The following is a 15,348-nucleotide window of genomic DNA, read 5'->3' as shown; positions in this document are numbered from 1 at the left end:
ATGCTTTTAAATACTTAATTGTTTTTAACAATTCATTCTGAAGAAGTTCCTCATAGTAAAGAGAATGAAAGCTCTTAATAAATGATGTGTTGATTCATTATTTTTATTATACTTAGTGGTTTACCGAGTACTACTTTTTAAGTGCATTTTGTGTTTTTTAGCAGTTTTATTAACAAGTCCAGTGTTCTAGCCTTAAAGGTAGTCAAAGTTATATTTTGTTTGACCTGTACAAATAACTTATTCCATAGGTGAGGAATATATTGAGTTAGGAACCTATGTCTCCAGAGAGTTTTGTTTATTTCTTGGAATAGAGTTAGGATCCTAGTATGGGTATTTGTGGAGCCACTGACTTTGCAAAGAAGTAGATCAGTTAGAACTAGAAACTCCAAACAAGTACCCTTGACAGGAAAATATAGCAGTCATTTGTTCTTTTATGCAAAAATCCAAGTTTAATTCACACAAGCAGCTTCCAAGGTTTAAAATCAAAGCACGTAAAGGCACATAAACGCCCTTCACCAACTCAGCATTTTCATCTAGTTAAAAAACGAAGTCTGTTTTGGACCAGAGAGGATTTCTTGAGTGTGGTAGAATTCTGATGCTTGAATGAGAAACAATTGTCCACATAAATACCAAGTTCTTTTTTTGAAGGTGTCTGTCTTAACCAGAGAAACTTTTAAAACATATGAGGTGGGAGCAGCTTTATACTGAATACTACAATGGTAAATTTTTTTGCATTTAACTTTAGTATATCAGTATGTGCATATTCCAGCCCTAGATGGAGTTGGTTAGTATCAGATGATGAGCAGATAACAGTTCCCAGCTTGCAGTTATTAGCAAACGTGGCCAGCTACAGTTTTGGGATATTGGACTAGATTTCTGAAAAATACATGCCAAACAGGAGAGGGCCCATCACTAATCTCTACCCCACTAATTACAATTTTATGTTGAGAGAGGAGATCAGAGACTTTCACAATCAAGGATTTGCAATCTATTGGATAACACAAGGGTTTACATTAAATTCTTCTTATTTTTAACAATACTAGCATGGAGGTAGTGTCAAAAGCCTTGTCCAGACTGAAATTAGCAGTGTGCACAGAGTAATAACCATCACAATTAATGTAACCTTTGCAAAGATGCTTACAAGGTTCAAGAGAAGGGACCCGCTCTTTACAAAACTAAACTGATTAAGATCTAAATCAGTTAATATACCTATTTCTGCATACATGAGTTCTCCTATGATATGTTTTATGGCTGGGCACATAAGGCTGGCAGCATACTAAGCTACCATGAAGCTCAGATAGTAAAACGAGAAGAAGAAGACAATTTTTATATCAAAGATGACAACAGGTGGATCATCATAGACACTGCTAATATGTGAGGTAGTGCCAGCTATGCTGTAGGGTAGTGCATGGGTAGCATATGCTAGCATAGCTAGCTGGCATTTTGTAAAGAATTGTATGTCATTTGTATATAAAACTGATTTTGTACAGATGCTTGTGCTGAAAATCTATTTGTAAAGTTGCTTGTGTTAAAGAATGTACCAACAGTGGGTCCTGCTGGACAGAAAACAAATATACCTGTATGTCAGACTGTACTGTAACTGTTAAAATGAATATATTACAACAGAGGATACTGGAAGAGAAGAGGTTAATCTCAGTCCAGCTGACTTTGAAAAATAGTCTGAAATTAAATTACTTGGTTTAGGCCATAAAGATTGTATCTTACAGTTCTGACTGCTGCCAGAGATGAAATGTCAGTGAGAAGCCTGGCTTAGTAGCTCTGCAGGAAGAGTGGAAGTGTTAAAATTATTTGACAGCTTCCAGATGCTGTAACACATCTTAGTAAAGCTCTATGTATGTGTATTGTGACACATATGTGCAATATCCTGGCTCAAGTTTCTAGTAAAGATGGTAGTGTGTGAACCAGAGTCAGGTGACCAGATGTGATGTAATTATATAGCCAGCACTGAAATGATATTTAGATATTAGTGAGAGATGTGATAGACACTCAGCAGTCTGTTATTGGAACTGACAAGGCCACTCATACACATCATCTTGCCTTGCTGTAGTAACCTAACTAGGAAACAGCAATTCTTTAATCAGTCAGGAAAATGTAGTGGGATTATTTAGGCATTGTTTTTCTATATCTGTAAGAATCTATCCATCTGTGTTATTTTTAATATTTCCTGTGTCTGAAACTCTGGTGTTTGTTGTAAATAGATATTCAGTATTTTCATGTTCTTTTATTATTTATTATTAAATGTATTTAAGCTTTTCATTGTAGCAGGTCTTTTTAGAGAATATATTAACCTTTGAGAGTACTTATATGTATTTGGTGACACTGTGGCCGCTCCTGAAATTTCTGTGGTTTGGTCAACATTAACATTGGTATTAGCATTAATTTTACTCAGTATAATTGGATACTCCGTTAAGAGCCTTAGAGTTTCTGGTTGGTGGCAGTGAAACTACCTTATAGCCTGGGCACAGCTGGTAAATTTGTGCCAGCTTTCCCCAAATGTGTGTGTGTGTGTGTGTGTGTGTGTGTGTGTGTGTGTGTGTGTGTGTGTGTGTGTGTGTGTGTGTGTGTGTGTGTGTGTGTGTGTGTGAAAATCAAACGTCAAAGAGTGTGTGTGTGTGTGTGTGTGTGTGTGTGTGTGTGTGTGTGTGTGTGTGTGTGTGTGTGTCAACGACTTGGTATAGGGACACAGAACACTGGTTTCTGCAGAGAGAAAGGTGAAGTCTTGTTTGGGGCCTGGAGGAGAAAGTCCAGCCCCAGGACTGGGTGTGCTCCCTGTGTGCTCTTAAGGGAAATTATACTTGGTGCAGAGAGCTGCATCTGAAAATATTCTGTGTATCCATTAGTGTTACAAGTAAACATTCCTCACCAGTGTCATTGGTGAGAATTGAGGCCCCTTAATCACTGGCCCAGAGAAGGGAAGCCACAGGTATGAATGAAAGTATTGCGATACACATATCTTTAGAAAGCATGTCACTTGGAATTTTGGTACTTTAGATGATGAGTCCATATCTCTATTTCGGTGTCATCTGAAAGTAAGTACCCTCTTCTGCATTGGAAGTAGAGGTCTTATGCTTCTTAATGTGCTTTGCTGCTACAACCTAGGTACCAATGGAGGTGTTTAGGTATATAACTGTGTTTATAAAGCAGCAAGTTTAGTTAGGAGAATCTTGGAATCTTAGCCCTATTTCTGGGAGTTGTCTGAAAGGGAGTACCAGACTCTGTAGGAATACTGCAAATGGAAGACTTGCATTTTTGGGTTCCTTGCTTGTCTCTTTGTAGGTCCCCCACCTGTCTCTCTCTCTCTCTCTCTCTGTACTGATTTCTCTTTCCTGTTTATTTACCATATTCGTTTATCTCCATTTCTTTGGCAGGAATGATAAACATAAATATGTACAATTACCACTGAAAAATAAAACAGGCTAATAACCGCCACTACTTTTTAAGAGTTTATTGATATTTTCTTTAAAGACTTTGAAAAAGATCAACAGTAGACAAGTTTGAAACACTTAACAAACAAAAATACTTGGGTTAAAGCAGAGCAAACAGTACTCAGAACAGTCAGAACAAATGAAGAGGATTCTAGCATAGTAACTGAGCTATGGCTAATAAAAAGAGAATGGAAGGTGGGTAAATCTATCGTTTATAATTTACTTTTATTGTGATCTGTCCTGGGGAAGATCAAAAGCCAGCTCCCTGGAAAGGTTACAGAATGCATTCTTCTAATTTATAAAACTTTGATATGCTGGCTTAATAATTCTAATATTCTGTTGCTAAAAAAGTGCCACATCTCAACTAGCAGTTTAGCAATCTCTGTGATAGAATCGTCATGCTGCTGTCAGAAGAATGAGCAAACTGAACATTTCACCAATTTGCAAATCTGAATTTATAAAAGTAAGAAGAAATTCAAAATTAATAAGAAATTCCACAACTAAATGCACCTGAAAACATTTTAAAAAGTTATTTTTTATGGTCATATGTCTTGTTTTTGGCTTTCCCGTTTGTTGTATCCAACTACATATTTTTCCTTTGAAATAAAGCCCCAAGCAAATGCATTCCAAGGCTTCTTACCTCTGAGAGTTCACGTCCGATGCCTCATGAGGTGAAATATTCCATAAGTCTTCCATTTCTAAGGAAGAGTATTTGAATGCTTTCCAAGCTAGTGGAGTAAGCCAGCTTAATGTTGTAAATGAAAAGAATCCAGCATTATCAATCGGGTGTGCGTGCCTTTGTAAAAAAGCAGAAAAATAAAATGATATTTTTTAAACACTTAACAAGGTATGCATAATTATGCTGAACAAAATACAAGTCAAACATTCATGCCAGTTATTCAGTAAAATTTCCACTTAATTCTTTCAGTAACTAAAATCTCTCCCACTTATTGGAAATGCAAAGTACACACCTCTGCAATGCAACTTGATCTCTGAAATCCAGTCGAGATTTTAAGGAATTATTATACTGCAGTTGGTCAACATTATTATAATGAAACAAGGAAAAGATAAAGGCTGCAAATTTAATTTTAACTCTTACAGCATTCATTCCAATCTGTCTGGCTCTGAATAAGTCTGCTTGCAAGAAATACCCCTTAAGGCTTAGCACTTGAATCTTTTAGGTCTTAACCAGCTAACAGCTAAGGAACTAGGTCTGTTGCACAAACTAACCACCCAAATAACTAACTGGCTAATGTTTCAGTAGTTAGGGAGATATGATTATTAAAGCCAAGATTTTAACAAGCCACATTAATGTGAAACAGTCAAGCAAAAATAAATTGTCATATCTTTAGTTAATATTCAATAAGCAATGCAGATCATGTAAAAGAGATGAAGATCTGTTTATTTTTCTGCCAGTATTCTGTAGAGTCCTGAGGAGAAATGATCCAGCTTGTAAAACAGACCAAAGAAATCTTAAGGTCCAGTTGGTCAGTACCTACTTGTCTTTATAGCAGCACAAGCCTACAATTGTAACTACTTCCAAACTCCCAAAACTAATCAAAACTTATATCACTCAGCCAACAAGCCATCAAAAAGAAATGGAAATATCAGTTAAATTGACTGCTCTTATCCAACAGCTCCAACACCAAGGAATTACCAGAAATGTATTATTTATGAAGTAGCAATGGATAGCATGTACAAGAAAATCAAGTGAAAATAAAATATAATGGCAAGTCTGTTTTTTTTATTTTTAATATGTGTGTGTGTGTGTGTGTGTGTGTGTGTGTGTGTGTGTGTGTGTGTGTGTGTGTGTGTGTTTTTGTGTATGAATATCCAACTCCCTACCCCAAGAAAACATCATACTAGGTGACCTCAATATGGATTGGCTCAACTGCTCCAACCAAAACCCACTCTCCCACATTAACCTACATGGATTAACCCAAATTATTACACCCCCCACTAGAATTGGCAAAAGAACCAAACATCAAGTCATACTGGACTGGTTACTTGTATCCCATCCTTCCTTCATATCCCTTGTGGATGTCTGCCTGACACCCTCAGTGATCACCATCCAACATTTCTACTAAGATTTAAAACACCCGTAATAACACAGGTAATAGTACGGGAAATTAGAAATAAAAAAAAAACAATTTAACCTTAACAACTTTAACAGGGACCTGAATAGCTGTAACTGGACCCCCTTGAAAAAGTTATCACTCAATAAAGCAGTTCAATACTTTAATACAACCTTCATAAATATACTTAACCACCATGCCCCCCCCCCCCCCCACCAGAACCACCAGAATTAAAACTAAATATGCCCCCTGGTTAACTAAAAATACAAAAGCATTCCTCAAAAATAGGAACAAAGCCTGGACACAATTTCATAAAAGTAAATCCCAAACACTCAAACAAAACTACCTTGAACTACGAAACAAGGCCAAAAATCTCATTATAGGTTCATAGGTTCATAGGTTCATACTAAGCTATCTGCCCTAGGGCATTTATAAGCCTAGCCATAGTTGTGTGGCTTTCACCACCCCTTAGGTTGAAGAATACTATACCCATTAGTTTGCCGTGCCTCTGTCCAGCAGTGATACAGAGATGATCCCCGGGGTAAAACTACGATCTCCCATCCACTGGTCAAGATTCCTCTTGAACAGAGCCAGCAAGGTGCTCTGTCTCACATGGACCGGGATTCTGTTCCACAGCATAGGGAGTCTCTGGGTGATGAATCTGTCCCTCCAGCATGTCTTATTTATATCCGTGTTGAGGTTTAAGTCTCTTGCTCTTGTGGCTCTGGTGGATTTGGATTTTTTGAGGTGGAGCATGTCCATTAATTCCGGGTTGGACCTGGCCTTGTATGTCAGGCACAGGTCACCTCTGAGCAGACGGTATGCGACTGAATAGAGCTGGAGTTTCTTCAGTCGGGCAGCATATGGCATATTCTTGAGCCCATTTATCCTTTTGGTGAGGAACTTTTGGGGTCTTTCCAATTGCTGCAGGTGTCGGGTAAGATACATTCCGAATGGGGCATTGTACTCAATCATTGGTCTGATAAGTGAAGAGTACAGGGGAACAATGACCTCCCTTGATCTGGATGTGAATCCCTTCATAATCAGGTGGGCAATGTAGAAGGTCCTCCTAACCACTTTGGCAATGTGAGTGTCAAAAGAAAGGTTACTGTCAACTTGGGTCCCCAGGTCCCTGATAACCTCTTCTGTGCTTAATGGATTGCCACCTATGTGGTAACTTGGGGTTACCTTGTTTTTACCAAAGGGTATGACTATACATTTTTTGGCGTTTAGCTTAAGGCCATGGCTCTGGCACCAGTTATCCGTTTCTTTGAGACCTCTCTGAAGGATATCTGTGTCTGATGGATTTTCAACTATGGCGCTCAGTTTGCAGTCATCTGCAAACTTTGTCAGCCACAATCCTCCTATGTTTGCCTGCACTTCTGAAAAGTAGATGCCGAACAAGAGGGGGCCCGGGACTGAGCCCTGTGGGACACCGCTTGTGACCGACTTGGAGTCTGACATGGCACCAGCAACTCTAACCCTGTGGGTTCTGTCCTTGAGCCAGTTTGCAACCCATCTTGTGACATATGGGTTTACATTTAAGCTGGTGAGCTTTTCTATGATACCCGAGTGGGTATTGTGTCGAAAGCTTTTGCAAGGTCAAGGTAGGCTGTGTGAACTGCCTTACCCTCATCAATGGCCTTGGTGACTGTTTCAAAAAAGTCGACCAAGTTCAAGAGGCATGATCTGCCCTTGACAAAGCCGAATTGGGTAGGATCCAATGTCTGTAGGTCCCCTATGTCTTTATTTATGAGTTCCATTATGATCCTCTCCATAGCTTTGCAGACCAGGCTTGTTAAGCTTATGGGGTGGTAATTACCAGGGTCCGTAGAAGCACCGCCTTTGTGGAGTGGGACCACAGTTGCCGTATGCCACTCTTTGGGTATGTATCCTGTGGTAAGGCTAAGATTAAACAGCAGCCTTATATGTGGGTTTAGTTCCTCATTGAGTTCGTGTAGCACACAGCCGGGGACACCATCCGGTCCCATTGATGCTGTGTTTTTAGCTTTAGAGAGAGCAGCTCTCACCTGGGCATTTGAGATGACTGGGAGGCTACACTCTGCTGGGATAGATATTTCTCCTTTTGGGGGGGAGGGAGGGGAGAAATTTTCACTGAACCTGTCTGCCAGTATGTTTGCAATGTCTGTGGGTTCAGTGATTTTTGTATCATTTTGGACTAATTCTGAGCATATCTGGGAGTTTCCACCCAGATTTCTAACATAGCTAAAGAAGGCCTTATGATTGTCTTTTGAGTCCTTGGCGATTTTTCTCTCAAAGTTGGCCGTGGATGATTTTATGAGTGATCGTAGTTTTTTACTAGTATTGATCAGAGATGTCTTCCCTTTTAGGGATTTTGCTCTATCTTGTAGCAGCTTTCTCCTCTTGTTGTTTATGGCTGGGGTCCACCAGATCGGGCGCTTGCCTTTGGTGGAAAGGGTCTTGATTTTATTTGAGATTGCTTGATCCATGCAATCCTGGAGGTGCTCGTAGAAAGCATTTGTAAGGGATTCAGCAGCGTGGGTTGTGGTTTCCAATGGCTCAGGGGCCTTGAAGGATACCACACCAGTCTTAAGAAGTGTGAAGTTGGCTTTTGAGAAGTTCTTCACTGTGGTCTTTTTGGTGGGGGGGGGGTGGGATGTGGATCTCCAGTGAGATTAGTTTATGGTCTGATCTCACCAATGAGGGATATACTTCGGGTGTGGAGCATTTTGTCCCCATGTTTGTGATGATCAGGTCTAGTATATTTTCACCTCTTGTGGGAATGGTGACAAGTTGTTCCATAGCATTTGAGTTTATGAACTCCAGGAACCTTTGGGCTAGGGTATTGGGGCTTGAGTAATGTTCGCAGTCTATGTTTGGGTAGTTGAAGTCACCCAATATGATGGTGTTTGGAGAGACATTTATACTCTCCAGTGTCTTCAGGAAGGCTGTGTGGGGTTCCTGAGTTTGAGAGGGTGGCCTGTAACATGCTACAAACTGTAGAGCAGTTTTGCCTATGGTTAATTGCACCTGAATGGTCTCTGATGCTTCGTGAGTTGCCACCAGCCTGGAGGTGTGGGTATCCTTGATGAATATGGATACACCCCCTCCTTTTGTGGTACGGTCCGGGTTTTGGGGCCGGAACGCATGATATGAGGTAAAACCTGATAGTGCCGGGGTGCTGTCAGGAGCCTTAAACCAGGTTTCAGTCACAGCACAGACATCAATGTTCTCCATACTGAGGAGGGCTTCGAGGGCGTGAATCTTGAGATTTAGACTTCTGGCATTGAGCAGCATTACCCTTAGTTTTTTTCCATTATTGTTTTCTAGGGCGGTGACAAAGTCTCCTACTACCAAAATATTCAAAATAAACAAACTAATAACCCACAAAAATTCTGGGCCGCAATCAATGCTCTCTTACTACCAGGGAAAACTTCCACCCCCTCACCAAAAACAGAAAATAACCATGACAATATCCCCACACTATTCAACAAGTTCTTTACAGAAACTATCCAATCCCTTGCAAATAACCAGACTTGCCCTAATAACCCCCTCCAACAAAAATGTCTCCTCCTCTTGAAATAAAAGACAATAGATTAGCACCCACTTTAACTTTCATTCAGTATCAATCAAGACCACTCAAAATCTTCTCCAAAAACTCAAACTGACCACGCAAGCCACCGACAACCTACCGACTGAATATCTACAACTAGCCACAGAAGCTATAGCCAACCCTGTCACTATCCTAATTAACAGATCCATCTCAGAATGTATGGTACTCCACTTATGGAAAATATCCCATATAATAACAATGCACAAAGGGGGTAACTCTTTCGAACTCAATAACTATTGGCCTATAGCTATACTATCCCCTTTATCAAAAATACTTGAGAGGGTAATCCACACACAATTGATGCAATATCTGCTAGAAAACAAGCTACTATCTATACATCAATATGGCGTCAGACCTTTCCATAGTACTACCACTGCACTTACCTCATTCACTTTTGTCTTTTCGGCTTTTTCCAGTAAGGGGTCACCACAGCGGAACTCCGGTCCGCTAATGATTGGCAGTAGATTTTTACGAAATGCCGAGGTGTCAGCTCGACACCCAACCTTCAACGAAGGCCCGCCCATTTACACACGGATGTCTTTCAAATGCTACCCAACCGCGAGGAGGACATGCAGACTCCACACAGAAGGCACTCCCAAGCCATGCTGAGAATCAAACGGGTGAACCTCTTGCTGTGAGGTAACAATGCTACCGCCGTACCACCACGGCTACGTACACTTACCTCATTCACTAATACCATAAATAACCACAGAAATAATGGACTAATTGTATCTGCTACATTCTTAGATTTATCCAAAGCTTTTGATATGGTCAACCATATGAAACTCCTTCACTCACTCACTCTCCACCTTAAACCTCAGTTCATCTTCTATCTCTTGGTTTAAGGGCTATCTATCTGGTAGGCACCAAGCAGTAAAGTGGCAAAACCAAGTATCCTCCTTGCTGCCTGTTTCCCTAGAGGTCCCTCAAGGCTCCATCTTAGGTCCTTTACTATTCACACTGTTCACCAACCAACTCCCATCCACCACACCCAAAGCCTCTATAGTGCAATATGCAGATGACACCACTATTATATGTGCAGCCACCACACTAGATCACCTCCTCTCTTAAACACAAGAATCATTCTGTCTAGCCAAAACTTGGTTCACCAACCAACAGGTCACTCTTAACCCATCCAAAACTAAATTAATCCTCTTTAGCTCCCACAAATCCCTTCCCCACACTGGCAGCTTTACTATCACCTCCAACAACAATACCACTATTATCCCTACCAATCACACCAAGCTACCAGGCGTGGAAATAGACAACCACCTTAGATTTGATCTACACATTGTCCAAACTATAAAGTTCACAAAAAAATCAGACTACTCTATTGAAACAAACACTATCTCTCAAACCATTCAAAAATAATAATAGCAAGGGCACACCTACTATCTACATTCCTCTATGTTTCCCCTGTGCTCACTAACCTTCGCAAAACTGATCTAAACAAACTCGAATCATGCTACAATAAGGTAGCAAGATTTGCTACAGGCTCATCCTATAGAACTCACCACTGGGAGTGTCTCATCAAACTTAACTGGTTAGAGCTCCCACTAATACTTCAAAGCAATCAGCTCTCACTATTGTACAAAATATTAAACCACTCAGACAAAAATCCCAGCTCTACAACATCTAATTCACCCTCACACCACTACTAGAACCTTAAGCTCTAGCACCCAAAATCACCTACAGGTCACCAAATTTAACAATGAGACAGGAAAATCTGTCTACATCCACTCGATCTCTAAACTCTGAAACTCCCTTCCTGCCCACTTAACACCCAACAACTCCATCACTCAATTTAAGAAACTCCTTAAAACTCACTTCATGAACAACAGGCTTTGCTCCTGTCTCACCCCTGGATAACACTCTAGTATATAGCTAATCTCTCTGCACCACACTAAAATATGCTACCTTCTCAGCCTACCCATAGTCCTAATATTACTACAGGATAGGAAATTTTTTCCAGCATGTTAAGAGAGCATTACTAACTGCTCATCCATTTGTCTAGTAGCTACTGTGATGAATTCCATGTATTGCTCCTCATAATTATGAATGTGTTTACACTGTCTTACCTATTGCTCTCATAATTACTCAGAGTGTATACAATATGTGTCACTTTGTTTCACAATGTTAGTCTGCCTGTAATGAATGTCACAAGTAATGGCTTTTAATGTTAAAAATGAATGTAATTGGATCTTTTCTCCCCGGGCCTCTGCTGAAAATGGACCTGTATCCAGTCGGACTCTCTCGGATAACAAATGTAAAATAAAAATAAATAAATAAAATAAATGTGGATAAGTAAAGATTTACTACAAGCATAATAATTGGTAATGAAGGCCACCTAAAAATAATACTGCATCCAATAACTAGAAAACATAAGAAGTGGTATGATTTCAGTGTAGCAAAACAATCAGAACATTATTATCAAAACTGCATGACCATCTATCAAAGAATATTTAAAATAAGCTGCAATGCAGGCAACATAGGCTGGACATGGGCTAAAGATAAAGTTTGTTCTTTTGTGGTAAAATCTTACAGCTGAGTAAAGTTGTTTTTAGCCTAGCAAACAGACAGATCCTTCTAAGCTTGTTTATAATTTTCCTAAAAATCCTGCAAGTCAACATACAGTCATATGTGTGTAACAGAAATGCATGAATCTGAATGAGAAATCTGAATTTATTTGCTAGCTAGATAGCTCGAATGAATCAAATGCCCCCATTTTAGCAGTGACCCAGACTATCAGAATCTTGACATCCAACAATCATTGTTAGTATGTGGTTTACTTCACATAGTTAGTAATAATAATGATATTAAGCATAAACAGATACAAAATCTGTATGGTATTTAACAACAGAATTAAACTGCATGCTACAGAAGACAGCACTAAGCAGTGAGCACTGTGCTATACCTACCAACAATAAACCAAATTGTTTGAGCACTGCCTAAGTAACTGATGTGTTAGCTATGAATACTACCTTTCTAATATGGGCAACTACAAAAGGCATACATCCTCTGCATGAGTACTATAGCCAAGATGACAGAGGAAACATTATTTTTTCAGGTATTGATATTAGAAGGATATACAGTTTATGTTGCTCACAGCCTACTAAGCTTAAAGTAACTTTAAGCAGCAATATGAAGATAAATCCATCATTAGCAAGAATCTACCCTGTAATGACAGCAAAATCAGCTGGCATGCATTGATGAATTGCAAATGCTTTACAGCTACTGGACATTAATAGTAAGCAAGCCACTAGAGTCAGACACAAAGGCAAAGGCTCATTTCAACAGCAGAAAGCATGATAAGAATAGACACAGTCCTACGATGGCCAATACATGCCCCAGAGATTGCAGTAATCAATTGTTTTATTCCTGTTCTAAAAAAGTAAAATTCAGTGACAGACTGAATATGGATATTTGAATTCTAAATTATACACACCTAGCATTTGCAAAACATTCTTTGAAGAAAGTAATGACTAGCTGCAGTTTCATGTAATGCAATGACTAAATGTGTCCCCAATAACCTTGGTTAATGTAATTTTAAGGCTGAAGAACCCAGTTTAAAGTATGTATTCTCTAGTCTTATACATTGAAGAAGAGGTAGCAGCTGATAAATATGACATGTATGGGGCAATCTGTCATTTAATATGATGTTAGAGAATGGGTTTACTGTGCATCAGTGCCCTGATTGGAGAATGAGTGTTCTCCAGCAGGATTAATGCACAAGTAATGCCCAGTAAAAAACGAGTCTGTCACATCATGATAGCTTATCAAGCCACCATGGAGTTTGGACTGAGAAAAACGGCCGCCATTATTTTATACTCGCTAAGCAGTGCTTTTGCTGTTTAGCAAGTGTAAAATAAAATAAAAGCAAAAAAAAAAGTTTGTGTGCTTGTGTGTGAAAGTGTATGTGTGTATGACTGTGAGAGACAGATCAGTTAAGCTGTTACTTTACACTGGCTAAGCAGCGCTTCTGCTGTTTGGCGAGTGTAAAATAAAAAGCACGTGTGTGTGTGTGTGTGTGTGTGTGTGTGTGTGTGTGTGTGTGTGTGTGTGTGTGTGTGTGTGTGTATGAATGTAAGAGAGACAGAGAGATGATCTTGTGTATGAGTGTTTATGTTGCTGTCTGCTTGTGTGAGTGAATGCGTGTATGAAAGCAGAAGTGACTGTGTCTGTGTGAGAGACATCAAGAGAGTGAGAGCGATCTTGTGTGAGTGAGTTCATGTATGAAAGCAAAGAAGACTGTGTGTGTGTGTGTGTGTGTGTGTGTGTGTGTGTGTGTGTGTGTGTGTGTGTGTGTGTGTGTGTGTGTGTGTGAGAGAGAGACAGAGAGCGAGAATGAGAGAGAGTGAGAGCAATCTTGTGTGAGTGAATGCATATATGAAAGCTGTGTATGAGGGAGAGAGAATGGTCTGTCTAAAACTGTTGTGTTTTACTTACTTTTTTTCTTTTTTTAAGTACTATATTATTTTTATATATATATATATATATATTATGTAAAATGCTTCCTCCAACACCATTAACATGTCCTAAGAAAGTTTGAAACATTAGGCGGAGGAACTATTTTACATCAAAAATATACAAAAACAATAATATAGTACTTAAAAAAATAAGTTAGTAAAACACAACAATTTGATAGCAAGCCCATTCTCTAAGCGCAATAATATCATCCAGTGTATGTGTTAATGTGTAATTAATGCCCTTCCAGGGGTGCAGAGGCCCTCCGCCTGTTGTGTTGTGTCTCATAAAATCCCTGGGTGGGCGTTAATTACACATTAACATGCACCCTGTCGGTCATTATTGTTTTCTTATAAAGTGCATATACAAAGTAGATGCTAAGGCCAGCAGACTAATAATGCTAGTAGCAAAATACATGCAACAACTCACAAAGAAAGTGCATGTATAATGAAGCACATAAAGAATTATTTTATCAACTCTCTTCCCCTTTTTATAGGGGCCTGGGTGTTTAGAATGGAGGCAAAGATGTTACTGAATATTTTGACAGTCTCAGCTAAAGGTACAGATTTGCGTATGGTCCAATTACAGGGCTTTAGGGAGGCCAGGAAGCTTTCTTAATTATAATTTGCCACTTTTTGGCCTGTGCTATATTGCATATTTTTGGAAGTTTGAGCCCATTACCAAGTAGCAAATGATGTATGACCATTTAATGCAGAGCCAGATCTAGCACTAGGTGACCAAGGCAGTTGCCTAGGGCCCACTGGCTTTGAGGGTGCCCCTGCTAGCTGGGAGGGGGCCTGCTTGCTGAGGGACTGTCAAGACTTACTTTTTTTGCAGCGGTAGCGTTGTTGCCTCACAGCAAGAAGTTCTCTCGTTCAATTCTTGGCTGGAGTGCGGGGAGTGCCTTCTGTGTGGAGTCTGCATGTCCTCCCCGCAGTCGAGTGGTGTTCCGAAAGACATGCTTGAATGGGCGTGCCTTCATTGAAGGTTGGGCATCGAGCTGGCAGCTCAGCACTGTAAAAATCTACTGCCAATCATTAGCAGACCGGAATTCCACTGTGGCGACCCCTAACCAGGAAAAGCCGAAAGACAAACAACAACAAAATGCATGTTTTTTTGAGGGGCATTTTTCTCTGCATCGGTTGCACACACCTGTTTCGTCTGTGCATGTGTCATTGCACAGACCATTCTTCCCTTCCACATATGTAATTTGACATTCCCTTCTTGTAGTACTGCTACCACAGAATGCATGTAAATCCACTCCTGGATAAATTTCTGCTGCTTCCATGAAAGGAGGCTTCAAGGTTTTTGTGTAGGTGTGAGTGTTTTAGGGATAACTGGTAGTTAATTATTCAGACTCAAACCCTGTACATTAGGTACAAGAAGGAAGAACTTGAATCCTTTATCCTAACCACCAAGATGTCAAAAAAATTGAGTTTTAAGGAGTTGAGTGCCTACCTCTCAATTGTCCAAATTTTAGGTCTTTTCCTCATGAAACATGTGGTTTTCTGGCAAATCAGTGAGGAATTAATTCATTAAATAATGACAGCCTTTTACATTTCAATCTTCATATCCGTCAGAAAATACATGGTAACCAAAACCTTTTATACTAGTAATTTTCTAAAATTATATAAGCACTATTTAAAATTTGTTTCCAGTTTTAGGCCATTGTCTCACCATTGATTCTGGGTTTGTCCAGATTTCTTGTGGTACAAGGTTAAGAGGTTTGGTTCAGTGTCAAGTGCCTTTCATAAGGAATTGAGAGCTT

General features: G+C 39.7%; 1 protein-coding gene across 1 annotated transcript in view; it reads right to left on the bottom strand.

Annotated features, from left to right (window-relative positions):
- Nucleotides 1–15,348, bottom strand: part of ABCC5 (ATP binding cassette subfamily C member 5) — a 608,550-nt gene that overhangs the window by 424,382 nt on the left and 168,820 nt on the right. The window contains exon 3 of the mRNA XM_044061975.1: nt 4,087–4,242. Coding sequence (XP_043917910.1) covers nt 4,087–4,242 — 156 coding nt within the window. The remainder of the gene's footprint in view (nt 1–4,086; nt 4,243–15,348) is intronic.

Source organism: Protopterus annectens, chromosome 1.part0 (assembly GCF_019279795.1).
Source record: "Protopterus annectens isolate FY-2018-M chromosome 1.part0, PAN1.0, whole genome shotgun sequence".
NCBI classification, from domain to species: Eukaryota; Metazoa; Chordata; order Ceratodontiformes; family Protopteridae; genus Protopterus; species Protopterus annectens.
This window is presented reverse-complemented; position numbering and strand designations above follow the sequence as displayed.